Source organism: Strigops habroptila, chromosome 8 (assembly GCF_004027225.2).
Source record: "Strigops habroptila isolate Jane chromosome 8, bStrHab1.2.pri, whole genome shotgun sequence".
In the NCBI taxonomy this organism is placed as follows: Eukaryota; Metazoa; Chordata; class Aves; order Psittaciformes; family Psittacidae; genus Strigops; species Strigops habroptila.
In genome coordinates this window covers 29,327,601-29,343,023 of record NC_044284.2, presented here as the reverse complement: position 1 = coordinate 29,343,023, position 15,423 = coordinate 29,327,601, and the positions used below count along the sequence as shown (strand labels likewise).

The window sequence follows — 15,423 nt, the reverse complement described above, 5'->3', positions numbered from 1 at the left end:
ACAGCCTTTGGGATCATATGCACCCTCCTCCTACTGTTTTGTAATGCCTGTTTCTTGGAGCAGCATGTCTGTCAGTACAACTGCGAGCATCATTCAGATTAGCAGAGCAGCTGCCAAAACCCGCAGTCAGCCCAAGCTCTGCATTTAATGTTGGCAGAAAGGGGAGCACATCCACAAGCAAGCATTCATGAGCTGAAGATCTTCAACATGGGAGATTTAAAACTAATTCACAGAAAGGCAATCAGTTTGGTTTGCAACTTCTTTTGTTATTGGCTTTCATGTTCTCTTTTGCTTGGGTGTGCAACAGAGGAGTTCAGCAGGGGTTTCGCTGGCTGAGCAAGGGAAATTAGTTATTAGTTGTAATGGAGATGTTACAGACAGGACCGCAGCAGATGAAGATGTATCCCTGATATACAGGAGTAGTGCAACCTTTTAAAGACCAATGTAGATAAAGGAACAGATCAAAGGGCATAGGATCACTGTGGGAACAAGGAGCTTTCACAATTCTATAGCACCCTAATTATCAGCCCACAGCATGAGAAGAATCGCAGGAAAAGTGCTCAAGACTCTCCGCTTCACATGCATGAGCATCTCTTGAATGAGGTAAAAGGATTAGCACAAGCTAAACATTCATGTAATATACCTTGGAGGAGAGTTTTCAGCCCACCCCATCCATACTTCTCACTGTACCTAATAACTAAAATGAAAAACAGACTTAAACAGACAATTCTGCATTACCGTTTTACATAAAAAAACCCTCATCATACGGCAAAGACTGAAGAGATGAAAGGTAGGGCTGCTTCCTCTCATGGACTCTCTGAAAACCAGAAGACCTCTGAAGGCATACTCAAATATTTCATTAGCCTTTTAGAGCTCCCTCTCTAGCTACCAGACCATAGCACCATATTCTAAGATGCATCTTAGTAATTCACAAATTTGGCCTCTGCTTTTGATCCTCCCAAGAGGATTTTCTGCTCTGCTCACTGTAGTACAGTCAGAGATTTTACTTCATCACTGCACCTCTCGACCCAGTTAATGAGATCCTCCTGCCTCAGCTCATGCCACTACCTGGGAAAGCCTATGGGGACCCAGCCTGGGCAGTCTGATGGACTAAAAGGCTAAATCCAACTTCTCAGTGGCAACCACAAGCTTTATTTTGTCTTCACTGCTGAAGACACAAGCTACATTTTGGGATTGCTTGGTCAGAAGAGCAGCGTTTTGACAGGCAGCTGTGGGCAAGGGATTTTGCTATCTGCTGTTTCTAACTCTTCAAAAACAGGCAAAAAGACTAAGAGGAAGAGTAACAGGGCAGAAAAGCCCAGGGCAGTGCTGGAACATGCAGGGAGATGCAACACAAATAAAAAATGCTCAGAATTCAAAACATCATTTTTATTTGAAACTAAGAGCCCCTATTTCTTTAATGTTTCGGGCAAACAAAAGAAAATTTCAAAAGATTGCATCACAGAAACACTGGACACCACCACTCACAAAAGAAAAAAAAAGGAACAATTGTATGCCCACAGCAAAAAACGAACGAATTTGGAAATACCTGAGTCAAGCTGCTTGAGCTGGAATGGATAATGATATCCTTTGTGAATTAGTCAAAACTCAGACTGGGATAGTCGACAAGCCTTTGTACTTATGCAAAGACAGGTTTAGCAGAGAAAACCATGTCTTGAAGTATGTGAAGTGCTTGTCAACATTCACTCACCTATGCAAGTGCGCCCATCAGCGTGGAGCCTGTATCCTGCCCAGCACTGGCAGTGGAAGGAGCCATGTGTGTTGACACAGCCTTGCTGGCAGCCACCATTCACCACTGTACACTCATCCACATCTAGAGAAGAAAGACAGATGATGAGAATTACAAGACAGCCTCAGTAAAGACATACCCCAGTTCTTCTGGACGGCACATAGCTCATTCATACATAATGCAACCATTACACTCAGACTGGGTTTTTGTTTGCTTCACTTCTGCGCTGTAAACAGAGCAAAGAAAATTGAAATTTTATGGTGTTTTTCAAAGTTCCCGCAGGCACTGCCTCTGTAGTCTCTACTTCTGAAGCCCTTGTTAATTAGAATGATCTGTAACATGGCTGTTTCCTCAGGGCCAAGAGAAAAATGCAGCAAAATAATTAGGGTAAGGTAACACATCTGAGCTCGTAGGTACCACTGGTCAAACACTTGGCTTTTTTCAAAATTTGCTGTATGAAGATTTCCTTTTGCATCAGGCCTTTAATCCTTTTAGCAGGTGCTCTTGAAGGTACAAGCACATACAACTGGCATAAATGGGAAAAAACCATGCAAGAACAGAGCTTGTGCTCTCAATCAACCTTACATTTTCAGCCACTGAATACACAGAGAGCTTAGACGTTACATTTAAAAAGAATGATGATTTTGTGCCACATTTTCTATGACTCTTAAGGTCCTTTCCAACCCTTACGATTCTATGATTCTATGATTCCATGACTCGTTCCCCTTAGGCTTCCCTGTATTCACCTGAACTTTCCAGAGCATCTTTTCAGATGACCTCCAGGAAAACGATGTGATTTCCTGATGATATCTTTTCCGAACTTAAGCAGGTATCTTTCCATATTTCATATTTTAGGGAATAACATTTAGTCAAATGAAGAGGGAAACTAGTATTAAAATAGCTTCAGAATGCTGCTTTAAAGTTTTATCTGAAAATGATACACAATGATGGACAAAAAAAGATCAAGAGCAGTTTAAGTATACAGGTGAAGGTTTAAAACAGACCCACAAACCTGAATTTCCAAAAATACCAAATAAGCAGAGTCTGCACCTTTTCAGCAACACCGGGCTACTGTAAGCAGCATCTGATTGGCATGTTGACACCAGTACCTTAAAAATCGACACAGAAGTCATTGGAAATAAGGGTCAGTTGGTCCATTCCCTGAACAAAATTTCACCTGGCAGATGTTTGCCTAGAATTTGTCTGTCTGTTCCTTAAGAGCCCGAGGAATGGCAATGCCACCTCCTTCCATCTCACCAAGGGGCGATGCTGGTATCAAATTATCCTGACCACCAAACACATTCTCTTCTTGCTGAAGCCAAACTTCCCTCCTGTAAAAGACATCTAAAAAGAACGCCCCTTTCAACATCAAAGACTCCCATTGATTTAATTGCTCTTTAGATCATGTTCTCAAATCATCTAAGGGGTTTACCCACCCAAGCACAACAAAGCAGGTGTGAATGGGGAGATTGAGATTTGAAGAAATAAAAAAGAGTGGCTGCAACAAGAGGCAAGTCTGCAATTGCTGCTGTGGGGAAGCGAGCCAGCAGTGGAGCAGAACACAGCAGCACAGAGGTCCCCCCCATATTGCACTGGAAGAACAAGGGGCCTGGCTTTCATATTTTTGCTGTTGATATATTTGCTTTGCTTTTAGCCTTCATGATTTACCTTTTTTTAAATACTTTTACATTTATTCCATTTTAGAAAATCTAATCAAAGTTAAATGAAAAAGGAAGTTTTAAAGATTACTTGGAAAAGCACAACGTCTTGGTCCTAAAGAAATGTATTTATAAAGTTAAATTTTAAAACTTCACATGTGAATTGCACTCACCTAAAATGAAATCCTGGTGTTGACCAGTGTTTAAGATCAGACCATTTGCTAATGTGCACCACTTTTTAATCCTTCTGCTGTATTTGCTGTTTTATTAGACTGTATACTACATACATTTCCTACTGCCTGGAGACATCTGGAATACTCTTTTTTTAACAGAAGTTTTGCTTTTTAAGATGTAAACAGTAAACAGAAAATGTTATTCATCTTTTTGAATTCTATACTGTTAAGAACTAGCCTGCTGAAAAATGTCAGGATGAAATCAAAACCAGGAAACTATTTGTCTCAAGTATCACAGAAATAAAACAAGCAAAAAGGCTCAGAAAAATGTAACAAGGAAGCAGCTGAACTATATAGCACACCACATTCTCGTACTTATACCTCAATAAACTCAAGTACTGGGAGCTTCAATATAGTAATTTTATAGATATTCAATATAGTAATTCTATAGCTGATTATAAATCAGCTGCAGAATTAATCTAATATACCAGATACAGTTTTAAATTATCATTTCAGCACTTTGAAAGGAGAAAAAATTAGTCCAGCTAATAAAAACGAGCACTTGGAGTTAGCTCTATTTATTAGACTCTATTTGAACATTTAAAGAAGTGACTTGGTTTACAGGGGAGCTCTGCACCCAGCAGCTCCTGCAGCCGCTGGGGCTCTTCCTTCAATGGCGTTTCCCTCATGACAGCACATCCCAAAAGGCCATAAGGCAATTATATTGCTGAAAGGCAGTATAATTATATGAAAAATAAAGACCCTGAAAAAGTTGTATGTAAGAGCTATACCCAACCCCACCCCAAGACTCCCTGCAGCAAGTTAGGAGAAAATCAGAGGCAAGATCAATGAATCTGCAACGCGATTCCACTACTCTCTTGTCAGGGTGCCATGTGAACGGCAAGTTTGATAACACACGATCCCTTCTAGTTTCAGGCTTTCTCTGCAGGATCAATATTTCAAGGATTATATGTTGAAAGATTTCTTCACATACTACAGATATAATCATGAAAATTGCAGTGCGCAGTCGCCGTTCAATGTCTCCTACATCTCAAGGCCAGGAAAAAACTTTGCCCCCAGTTACAGAAGAAAAATGCCTTAATTATCTTGTCTGGGGAGCAGTCTGCAAAGTAGACACTAATCTAAATGTTTCAATTGAGCTTGAAAGTTATGAAAATCCTGCCTATTTGGACTTTTATATTTAAATTGCTATCCTGGTAAAGGACATATATACACCGGAAAAGCAACAGCTTATGCTGTTACAGGTACAGACATAGCCGTTTCTTTTTCTACATGGAAATAACTATAGAAATATAAAATTATTCTAGAATGATGAAGTTTTAAAAATAGAAAAAATATTATAGAAATATAAAGTCATTCTATTGTAATTCTAGAATATTATGGGATTATGGAAGATTGCCTCTAGTTAACAATACATAATAATTAAATTTTGATTCATTTCCACTGCAGATCACACTGAAACACCTACATGCTCAGCTCTCTGTAGTTACAATTTAGGACAATTATCTGAATAACCCAAATTTCAAGCCATTTACGGCTTGCATCTCTTGAGTCAGACTGCAGTGAAAGCGCCTGCATTCCCACAAAACAGAGGCAGAGCAATCTGCTGAGATGAGCAGTGAAATGAGAACAGCATGCCATCCAAGGCTATCTTGCAAAGGGAATTATGCTGTTGGGTGAATAGAGCAAAGTCGGTATGTGAATATCCTCCTTCCCACCTATGGAAGATTTCAACAGAGATGCATTTTAGTGGGATTCCCCACTGCAAGTATCTCTGCTTTCCATGTTGTCTGTACGCAGCATGTGCCCCGACTCCTGCCCAGGGATACCTACTTTTTGTCAGGAACAACTTGGCAGGAATAACCTCATGGTGAGTCATACAAACCAAAAGTCAATTCTACATGTTTCCAAGATGCAAAGTATTTTAGCCACCATGACTAAAGCTTTTTTAGCTCTTCATGCTTCCAAGGCCCGTGCACTTGGACTGAGGTCAGTGCATTTTGACTGCACACTGCCCTTTCCTCCATCCTGACAGGATGCACATCTCATGTCTCAAACATGAGAAAAGAGGATGCAGTGTACAAATGCACAAACCACTGCCAGCACAGTGCCCCTTTTCCAAGGGCAGATCCTACTGATGAAGTTAGAGATTTTTAAGTCCCCCATATCCTTGAATAGGTTTTTGATAATCTTCAAGGAGGTTTGTCCCCAATTGACTTGATGAGCCACATTGGCAATAGTCTGTTTGCCCTGCGCCAAACCTTTTTAAACACAGAACTGTGTGATTGCTTGTTTGGAATTCAGGGTCATCACATCAGTGGCTTTTTTCATATTGTTACTAAAACATTTAGGAACATCTACGATCAATCAGTTCCTCAAAAATAAGCAGACAGTGGTGTTAAACATAGATAATTAGTGAACTTGAAATCATGTTTTTATAAAGGAAAAAAAGACAAGGTGTTGCCAGATCAATTCCCTACTAACAAGCAGCTTAGCTTTTTAAACTATTAAGAAGTGTAAACAACATGCAAAACAAGAAAATCCCAAAACAAGAAAAACACCAATTCTGAGGGCAGAAGGACTTTTGCAGTATCCTCTCCATTTTTATCATCTTTCCCCTCTTTTCTGGCCACACTGTGCAAGACAGAGTTGTGAGCAGATGGGCTATTTTTCAGTTCCTTCTTTTCATGTTCTCTGCTTGCAACAGCCCAACATCACCTGCAGTCAAGAGCAGGCTGCAGCCACAGCTCCCATGTCTCCAGATGGAGGGGAGCTGATGTTGACAAAGGCCCTCGTGCTTACACTACAAACCAGGTACCTCCTTAAATCTGCTCCTAAATACCCAAAGAATCAGGAGCCTCCAAAGGGACACAGAAACGCTTGTCTATTTTAATCACTGGATAACCACTTACTGCAATCCTAAGTCCTCTTTGCTTTTACATCTTCTTTTTTCAAGGAACTTGTCTAGCAATTTCTGCAGTGACTGCTCCCACAAACAATGCATCACCTGCTCTTCCACAGGTCTGCATGGATGCATCCATAACCACCTGTAGGCATATGCATATACTTGAGCTCTAGTACAGGATGACTGCTACTTTGGATCTCAAAGTGCTTGTGGAAATACTGAAAGGCAGATCTGCCTTTCTTTCTAATTCAATTTATTTTTTAAAGCACTGCATTCCTCACAAGGTCATTGTTTGCAATTTCTATCACCTTTCATGTGCCTTCCTTCTGTGCACGTGTGCAACTGCTCTGAAATTACAAGGTGAAATGGTCCTCTAATATGAAGTTTACTGCACGCTTTTCCTGCTTGCATGTATGTTTCGTAAAATCAAAAATACAAGGTTATTTAAAATACAGCCTCTACTGCAGACCTGAGTTCCCTTTTTTGGGCTGGCCAAGTCAATGGCAGCACATGCATTTTGAGAATCCTGAATGTAAAGAGAGATGATGTGCCAAGGGTATCACAGGGATGGCATTCACATGGAGGACACTTTGTCAAGAGCACCATGCACAGCCTAAGCAAGGACAGGTGGCAGAGCAAGGTTTACCTCTCAGCAAGCTTCACAGAGCCAGTAGCATTCCTTCTGGGTGACAAATGAAAAGGCTTTCTCTCCCTTGACTGTAAAAACATGCACAGATTGACAACGGTTCAAAGCCACTACTTTCTGACAGATAAGCAAAGAAAAAAATTTCTTTTTCGCAGTGTCCAGACACTGCTGGAGAAAGAAAACAGAATTGGGAAGTACCGACCTCATCATTTGAGGATTTTTTATTTTTAGCAAAATCTCTCTACTTTGGCAAGTAAAGAACAACATGGAGCAGCAGAGACCAAATAGTTGTGAGCACCATGCACCTCTCACTCTAGAGACTTGGTATGATTGAAAAGATTTCTGTCCAGTTGGGAGCTGATGTACAAAACATGTTCTGGTTACATGATAGCGCAATCACCTGTGCACAGGACCCAAAACACCAAAATATCGTCTGCTAATCTGTCCCAAATGACTTTCACAGAAGCATAACTATGCACTTTTTACCAATTGCCTAAGAAATACTACATAAAATTGGAATGAATGACACACACACATTTCCGTTTTCCAGTCACCGCAATCCCCCCAGCTCACTGCAGACAGGATACAACCAGCAGAAGCAGGGAAACACAAAACCCTACTTGCATTTATCCAGAGGATGGCTTATGCTAATGGTTTTAAAGTCAGAGTATAATTAAAAATAATCATAGTAATTATTTGTTAAAAAATCATGATCAGGAAAAGGAAGCATGGTCCATTCCATACAGCATTTTCTTAAAATTCAGTAATATCAGGGGTTTGTCTCTTCTTTACTCAGGGAGCCCTGTGGGTCATTGGTCCACATGCAATATTGTGAGGATTAGTCAGTTACGATGGTGACAGAGAAATAGGGAAGATTGGATCTTACATGAAGAACAAACACGAGAAAACTTAAATGGCTGTATTTGAAATTATGGCAAGTGTATAAACTGTTCAACTCAAACGTTTATTTGGAAATAAGTTAAAAATCTGGCTTATGACTCCCTTGCCTGGACTACCTCACCTAGTCTCTTCATCTCCAGATCATTTTGTACATCTGACATGGAAACTCTGTTGTTGTTTGCTATTTAACATGGTATTTAAAATCAACAAAGATGTATGACAGTGCTTTCCCTTCTGTTATTTGTAATGGCACTGTGATTAGTCTCTTTTATATGTTCCAAAGGGTGTTTAAACTTCACACAAGTCATGAAGTGAAAATATCATATGGTCTTTCCCCACTAATTTACATGGCGGATTTTACACATCAGTTTAGTGTGTTTCTAAATTAATTAATTCATATACTTAAGGGAAGGAAGGGAAGCAGGCTTGGTTCCCAGCCATTCATAAGCTCATCACAAAAGTCAGAAATTTTTCTATAAAAGCAAAACATAAAATAAGACCTGATATTGCTATAAGTAAATTTATGACAGATTAAACTCACAGGTTCCTTTAAATCACAGTTGATTTAAATTGATTCTGAAATGGTCCAAAATTTGACAATCAGTGTGAATCCACTCACAAATATACCCACTATTAAGCATGACATATTTTGCTCTTGCAGCAGAAGTTTTTAGAATTATCTGTCCTGTTTTACTAACACTAAAGTGGTTTTCAGGGTTCGAAAGTTTGACTGGAGTAGTTTTGAAACTCCTATTACTAGAAAAATAATTGTCCATTTTTTCCGCAATGGAGGAAGTCTGATATTAGTATTGACTCTAGGAAGAAAAATACAAGTTTAACATCTAGTCTAAAATAAAGCCTGTAATTCAACAAGGAAAAGCAGAATTTTTGTTCATATAAATAAAAAACCATATTTTTGTTTCATTGAACTAAACAGAGGAGCAAAGAGAGAGAAAAGCAGTTTTCTATGGCTGTGAGATTTTACATTGTGAAACCTAAGGCTTTCTTACGCTTCACAAAAAAAACATAAATATGGTAGAAGCTCTTTTGAGTGGTTTACTAGAACCTGATGTTAAAACACCTTCATGAAACAGCTTTCAGCATAGATGAATGTGCTCCTGCAGAGCTAGCTGGGTAATTTTGAACTGTTAACACTCCTGGGCTTTTATTTTTGCTCCTCAGTTATTTGTTTCTGCCCTTCCTAGGTCCTCCGATGGATTACATGAGCATCCATTGTCTGCTCCAGTTCAAAGTCTGACAGGTTAGCTCCAATCACTGCTGAAGCTTACTTAAATTTCAGTAACTCACAGGTGACTGAGGCAAGCCTGCTGTAACAAAATTAACTAACAGAAGAGCTTCAGCAAACCATACTGAAAGGAGCATGTCACATCTGATAAGAGACTGGTGAAAAGGCATGGTTAAGAGATTCTTTACCCAATTTAGTCCCTGCAAAGCAACTCTCTAATGAAAGAGGACCCTTGTTAGAGCAGTGAGTTTTCCCACTATGTTTCTTCTTTGCCCAGGATTAAAGACAAAGCAGCTTTAACCACCACTTACTTCGGCAAGGCTATCCAATTAGCCATGCACAGAAACAGGCTTTCCAAGTTATCTGAGTATTTACTTTCCCCTGAAAATTGATGGCATTAAAAAAAACCAAAGCTTTTTGCACTGGCTCCAATGCCTTTCAGTCTGTCACCTTCCTTTAGACCTCCTCAATGATTCGGTCACATTACAGAAAGGAATTTTCTACCCTGTCATCAGTACCTTGCCTTACATTTCAGATGTTTTTCCAGGTAGCTTCAATGACTTTTAGCTGTGTCTAGGTCGCGTTTCCACTCTCTCAACCCTGGTTTATCTGTCTTTATTCTGAGAACACCAAAGGACAGAGACCATGTCACTGTGAAATGCTGAACAACAGAGTCATCTATGGGACTATGTCTGTGTTCAGTAATAAATATTTATGTCCAGTTCTGAAGGGAGATGCCTTTCCTGATGACTGGTTTCAAGAAGGGAAGAGGACAGAGGCATCTCTGAGGTATAGCTTTTTGAGGAGATTCAGGAATAGCAGCAGAGGAAAGGCATAGAGCTGCTTCTAGCAACAAGCCCAGTGCAAGCTGCCCTACAACCTTCTTTTGAGGAGGAGACTTGTAAAAGCACTGAAAGGGAACCGATCAAGTCTAAAAAGACCTGAATTTAATTTCCCGATCTGTCACTAGCCTTATTGGAGAATAAATACATGAATATATTTCTGTGAGATGTCATGCAACCCTCTTAGTGGGGGCTGCAAATGATTTGAAAGACCAACATTGATTTGCCAAAGACTGTGGTTATTCAAACTCATTGTCGGGATGGGGGAGGACTATATCAGGGTAAAAGATGCTCTAAGACTTATTTTTTTAACTTTTTTTTTTTTTTTCTTTTTAATACCACTTTCATGTGAAGACTGGCACAATACAGCCATTGAAAGTGGTGACTTGTTCCTTGCCAAAGACTGGATCCTGCAATCACAGTTCATTTCTTCAATGTCCTTCAAGAGCAGACCGCCTGGACAGAGAGATGCAAAAATGCAAAAATGGCCAATATTTGTACTGCTGATTTCTGCTTACTTTCAATGTCTGACATGCCAATCTCTCCTGAGATATTTAACAGTGGTTTAGCTCAAAAAACAGCCAAGAGCCCCTCATCCACAACTCTATATGCAAACCATATGTTGCAGTTGAAAACTCTGAAAATTATAATTAGAACTGTCCACTCAATTTAAACAAAGTCAAGAATGAAAACTATTTCAAATTCAATAAACAGGCCATTTGAAAGTGTAGACGCTGTGGAGGACAAGCTTAACAACTTAATTGACAGGTAAAGCTTCATTTCTAATCCTCATTTTGATATTGTCTGTAGCCTCAGGAGTCAAAACACATCACTGCTCAGTCCTCAAAATATGCAGAGAAAATGAAAATGTCAGTTGAATGAAAAAAAAGAGAAGCATCTGTTTGATAGCTGTGTAAGCCTGTGATACGTAAACCACTTTAGAGTCAAGCAGCCCTAATTAGAGTTTCAAGGCATTCTTCATTAAATATACACAGAGATATATACCTCTATATATGAGTTTTAAGCAGTTATTGAGATCAGATAATTTGCAAGAAAATCAGGGTATAGAATTAAAGTAAGGAAGGAACATGATAATTTCATGGACCGACCTCAGACAACACCGTGGCATTTTCACACAGCTGCAAAGCAATACTTTTCTCCATCTTTTCACAAAGCAGATCTGAACATTTTTCTCCACTCTTAGTCTTTAAAACAAAAAAGAATGATCCATTTCTGAGTCTTGGAATAGCACACAGCATCTCAGCAAAGTAAAGCCAAAAAGAAAAACTGATAGGGTTACCAGCCTCCACAGTAGGGTTATACTAATAGATATTTTGGCAACCGTACACCCTTGACGACTCAAATTCACATTGATATGAAACCCACACAGATGGACAAACTGTCAGAAGAAAACTGGTGCCAGGATAAGTGAATGACCACATGAAATAACAAGGGAGTACAATTTGAAGAATGACAATCCAGACAAATGTGTAACTTATGATCTTTAAAAATGTTTATATACTGAAGACGACAGCCTCGTTAATTTTACTGTTTCCTGCAGAAAAGAAGTGAATGTACTGGCTGTAAACAGTAAAGTTGGAAGAGGACGTTTTGCCTGTGCACCGCAGCAGTGTGGGCTGAAACACAATAATTAAAGTTTTATGTAATTTCTCTTCAGGAGAAAGGCTTTGAGATCATCAGCATCAGCAGCTTCAATGCAATGCTCCTGCAAGTTTTACTGATGTGGTGGAGAATAACAGAAGGAAAATTTGTTATGGGGCTATTGATTTTTAAACACAGTTCCCCAGCACAATTCAGTCACGCCATGCTGGGAGGTGGGTGGGTGGCAACGGAGGAAAGGATCTCTATGAGGAAATGTACTTAATAAGCGACAGCATGATACAGCCAAAACTCCTTGCATAGATTCAAACCTGAGATGTACTAAGGAGGTTTATACGCTGAGCCATCAGCATGTTCTCTCTTGGCAGGATATGACAGTTCGAAGAAACAGTTACGAAACAAGAAGAGAGAAATGACTGAACTGATGAGAACATCTTTTTTTTGTTAGCAGCAATATTAATGCCCACTTGCTGAGCCCAGTAAGTATCTTTACAACAGTATAATGCATAGAGAAATGTCTTTTCCACACACAGTAGGTAAAATATGCAAAAGAAAACGACAATCATGCAAATCATAATCTGATGTTTCCATTTTACAGTACATATGCTCTGCTGGTCAGAAACATCAATGCTATTTGTGACAAAAGTCCTACTTGGGTTGGTAAAAAGCTTTAAAACATGACATGGATAGACTCATCTTGCAAACCAACTGGAACATAAGCCAATCTTGGGAATAATTGGTTTCGGAGGAGCAATCACCCATCAGAACTGTATTGCTCAACACATTAAATGCAGGAAACACTGGCATTGTGCTTGCAGTGACACGACTGTGAGGGACTAGGAAAACAGGGAGAGAAAACACACCATTCAGCCACCAAGTTCCATCTCTCTTCCAATCTCACCTATATGAGACCATAGCACAATCCACCCCATTTCTGTAAAAACTGGCTGTCATTGCTCTATAGCCATTACTTCATAGGGCGCCTCATCAGGAAGCTGCCACAAGCATCCATCCCCCACTGGAGCTATCACAGCTCCAGGCCAATCTGCAACACAAATCGCCAGCGAGAAGAAGACAGAACATTATACAGACTCTTTTGCTCTGCTTCCTTATGACATATATTAGTTGTGACTCTGCCAAGATTCAACCACAAGAAGAGAGTAGTAGCATTAACACATCCCAAACCTGTCCATACCAGCTTCCAGAGCTGGATCCTAATGAACAATGTCACCAGGCACAGAAGGTTTTTTTCCTCCTTTTTTCCTCTTTCCAAGATTAAAAATGACATCAAATTAATCACCTGATTGCTCCATTTTTATTGTTTTGATATTGTTTTGGTTTTTTTTTTAATTCTTGGCTGACATTGAATCTCTTCTGGGATAGTAACTGTTAACAAAGTTCTCAGGTGAGTCTTTCAAAGATCTGGTATGCAACAACAGCAGGTTCATTTCAAGTTGATCTTCTAATAAATCCAAGTTAAAGCCCTCAGGTACTCATGTAATTGAAGTTTGAGTAATCCAATATGATGTTGATCACACTGCTGATCTTTTAATAAGGAACTGTAGCCCTCCCAGCAGTTGCTATCTTGCTGACAGTCATGTCTGCATCGCTTCCTTTGTGCCAATGCTTTGAACAGAGCTGACAGATTTCTGTTTGGTTTAGATTTTATCACAAATTAGTTTAAAGCTTTTTAAGGATATATCAGATGGCTTGTAAAGTCCATGTGCATTTCAATAAAAATGGGATTTCTATTAGTTGCCCTAGTGAAGATGGGTATTAAATGCTTCTAAAGAGGAACATAAACACCACTCAGGAGTTGTACTTCTTCCTATCTCTGTATCTAGTTAGTCCTTGTTTATGTAGCCTGTAGGTAAAGCTATAGAAAAAGCAGTAGTTACCCTGCACAATACTCTCCACTGAAAGGCAAATGTACACATTTTTCCTCTCATAATTTCCATTTAAAGTATGAATTGAAGGTTTCTAAGCCTTGCCTCTCTACACGAGAATAATTCAGTTGCAATTTACATTTTCAATGTGCTCAAAATGAACACCAAGATGACTCATGTGCGGTTTATAAGATGCTTGTATTTGCTGGTAAATACCTTGCTACAAACAAGCTATAATTTAAGTATTCAGAAGTCTTGTTTCTGCATAAAATTACTACTAACCGTAATTTTGGAGACCATGACCAGAGCTTCAATTTCAGGCTTGCAAAGCTCATCTTGCACAATGATTCTTAAGAGTGTATTTTGTTCTCTGACAATGGCAATCATTGTATGTCTGTAATTGTGGAAAAGATTACCTAGCTTTTAATACACATTAGTCAGCTGCAACAATACCATGCTTCTTTCCTTTCCTTTAAAATAAACTAATCATTGTCAATCAGCCCAGTGGAATGTTATCAATCTCTATAACCTGCCTTTCAGAGGTAGTCATAAATGCTAGAAACTAGCTAATATAATTAATCAGAGCTCTAGAAATATCTCAAAACATATTTGTACTGCAGTCTATCATTTTTGTCATATTATTTCTAGGGCTGGACAATAATAGGCTTTTCATAAAGTTACATAGTGCTTTTCATCTAACTATTCAAAGCTCCTGCATTAATTAAACATTAAATCCCTTAGTGGTATAGCAAATACTATAATATTTCCCAACCTTAAATGTTTTCATTGTCAAAAGCTGATCAATAAAGCTTTATGCATTAAGAAGTGTGGACAAAAAAAACTTTTCAGGCCAGTATGTTTGCTCATGCCCAACTTTCTGCAGAAACTTGCAATTGCAAGAGCTGGAGTCAGACGTAGTGAGGCCATGAAGGGGATGACTGCCATTCTCCCTGCACTTTACTCAACTACTCCTTTCCAAAGATAATAGCAAGTTACAGTTCGCACTTCATTTTTCCTTCCAGCTGGTAGAACCCATGTGAGGCTTTTCAGATCCTGGAGGAAGACTAGGGAGCTGAAAGCCTTGGGGAAGCAGCCCATGTGCAGAGTCTATAATCAGCTGTGACGCACAGTGAGCTTTCAAGCGCCATATGGAGTAAACCAGCAGATGCCATAGGGATGGGACTTTTCATTTGTTGTTACCTGGGAGGCCTGTGACATCTACAAACAATTCTTCCCTTTCAGTCCATGTTAGATCAGTGACTAATAACTCAACTCATAACTGAAATGTAGAACGTGGTGCAAGTTTTCTGTGGTTTATGAATAATACTGTGCCTTTTAAAAAACACACTGCTTTGGAACACAGCAGCAGCAGCAATGTATGACATGCTGGTAAACTGGACTACACTCAACCCTGTGTAATCCTCACATAACCTGAAAATTAAACTGCCAGTTGCATGGTTTATGCAAAAAGCTGTTATTAAAATGCTGCAGTTGAATTAAACATTCAAAGAGAAAAATCTAGACTCCAAAAAAGCCCTCCAGGGAAAAAATTAAATTTTTCTCCACTGAAAAAGCAGATTTCTTCCTCCATGGAAAAGGAGATTTACCAATATTATTATGAAATAATCACTGAATTCTTGAAATATAAGAGGCCCCAGTCTGTCCCAAGAACCAAGGCTGCAAATGCAAGTAGAACTCCTTCCGCTCTTGCTTTGGAGCCTCGGATCAGGATATTGCCCTTAACACCAGCCATTTCTACCCAACTGGTCTGCATAA

General features: G+C 39.3%; 1 protein-coding gene across 9 annotated transcripts in view; it reads right to left on the bottom strand.

The window, feature by feature from the left end:
* The window catches only part of LOC115611793 (multiple epidermal growth factor-like domains protein 6), a 213,722-nt gene that overhangs the window by 78,107 nt on the left and 120,192 nt on the right, over positions 1–15,423 (bottom strand). For all 9 annotated transcript variants that reach the window (XR_003992699.1, XR_003992698.1, XM_030495230.1 and 6 more), the window contains one exon: positions 1,712–1,834. Coding sequence is in view for 7 of the 9 variants with exons in the window: in XM_030495230.1 (XP_030351090.1) it covers positions 1,712–1,834 (123 nt within the window). In the remaining 2 variants the exon portion in view is untranslated. The remainder of the gene's footprint in view (positions 1–1,711; positions 1,835–15,423) is intronic.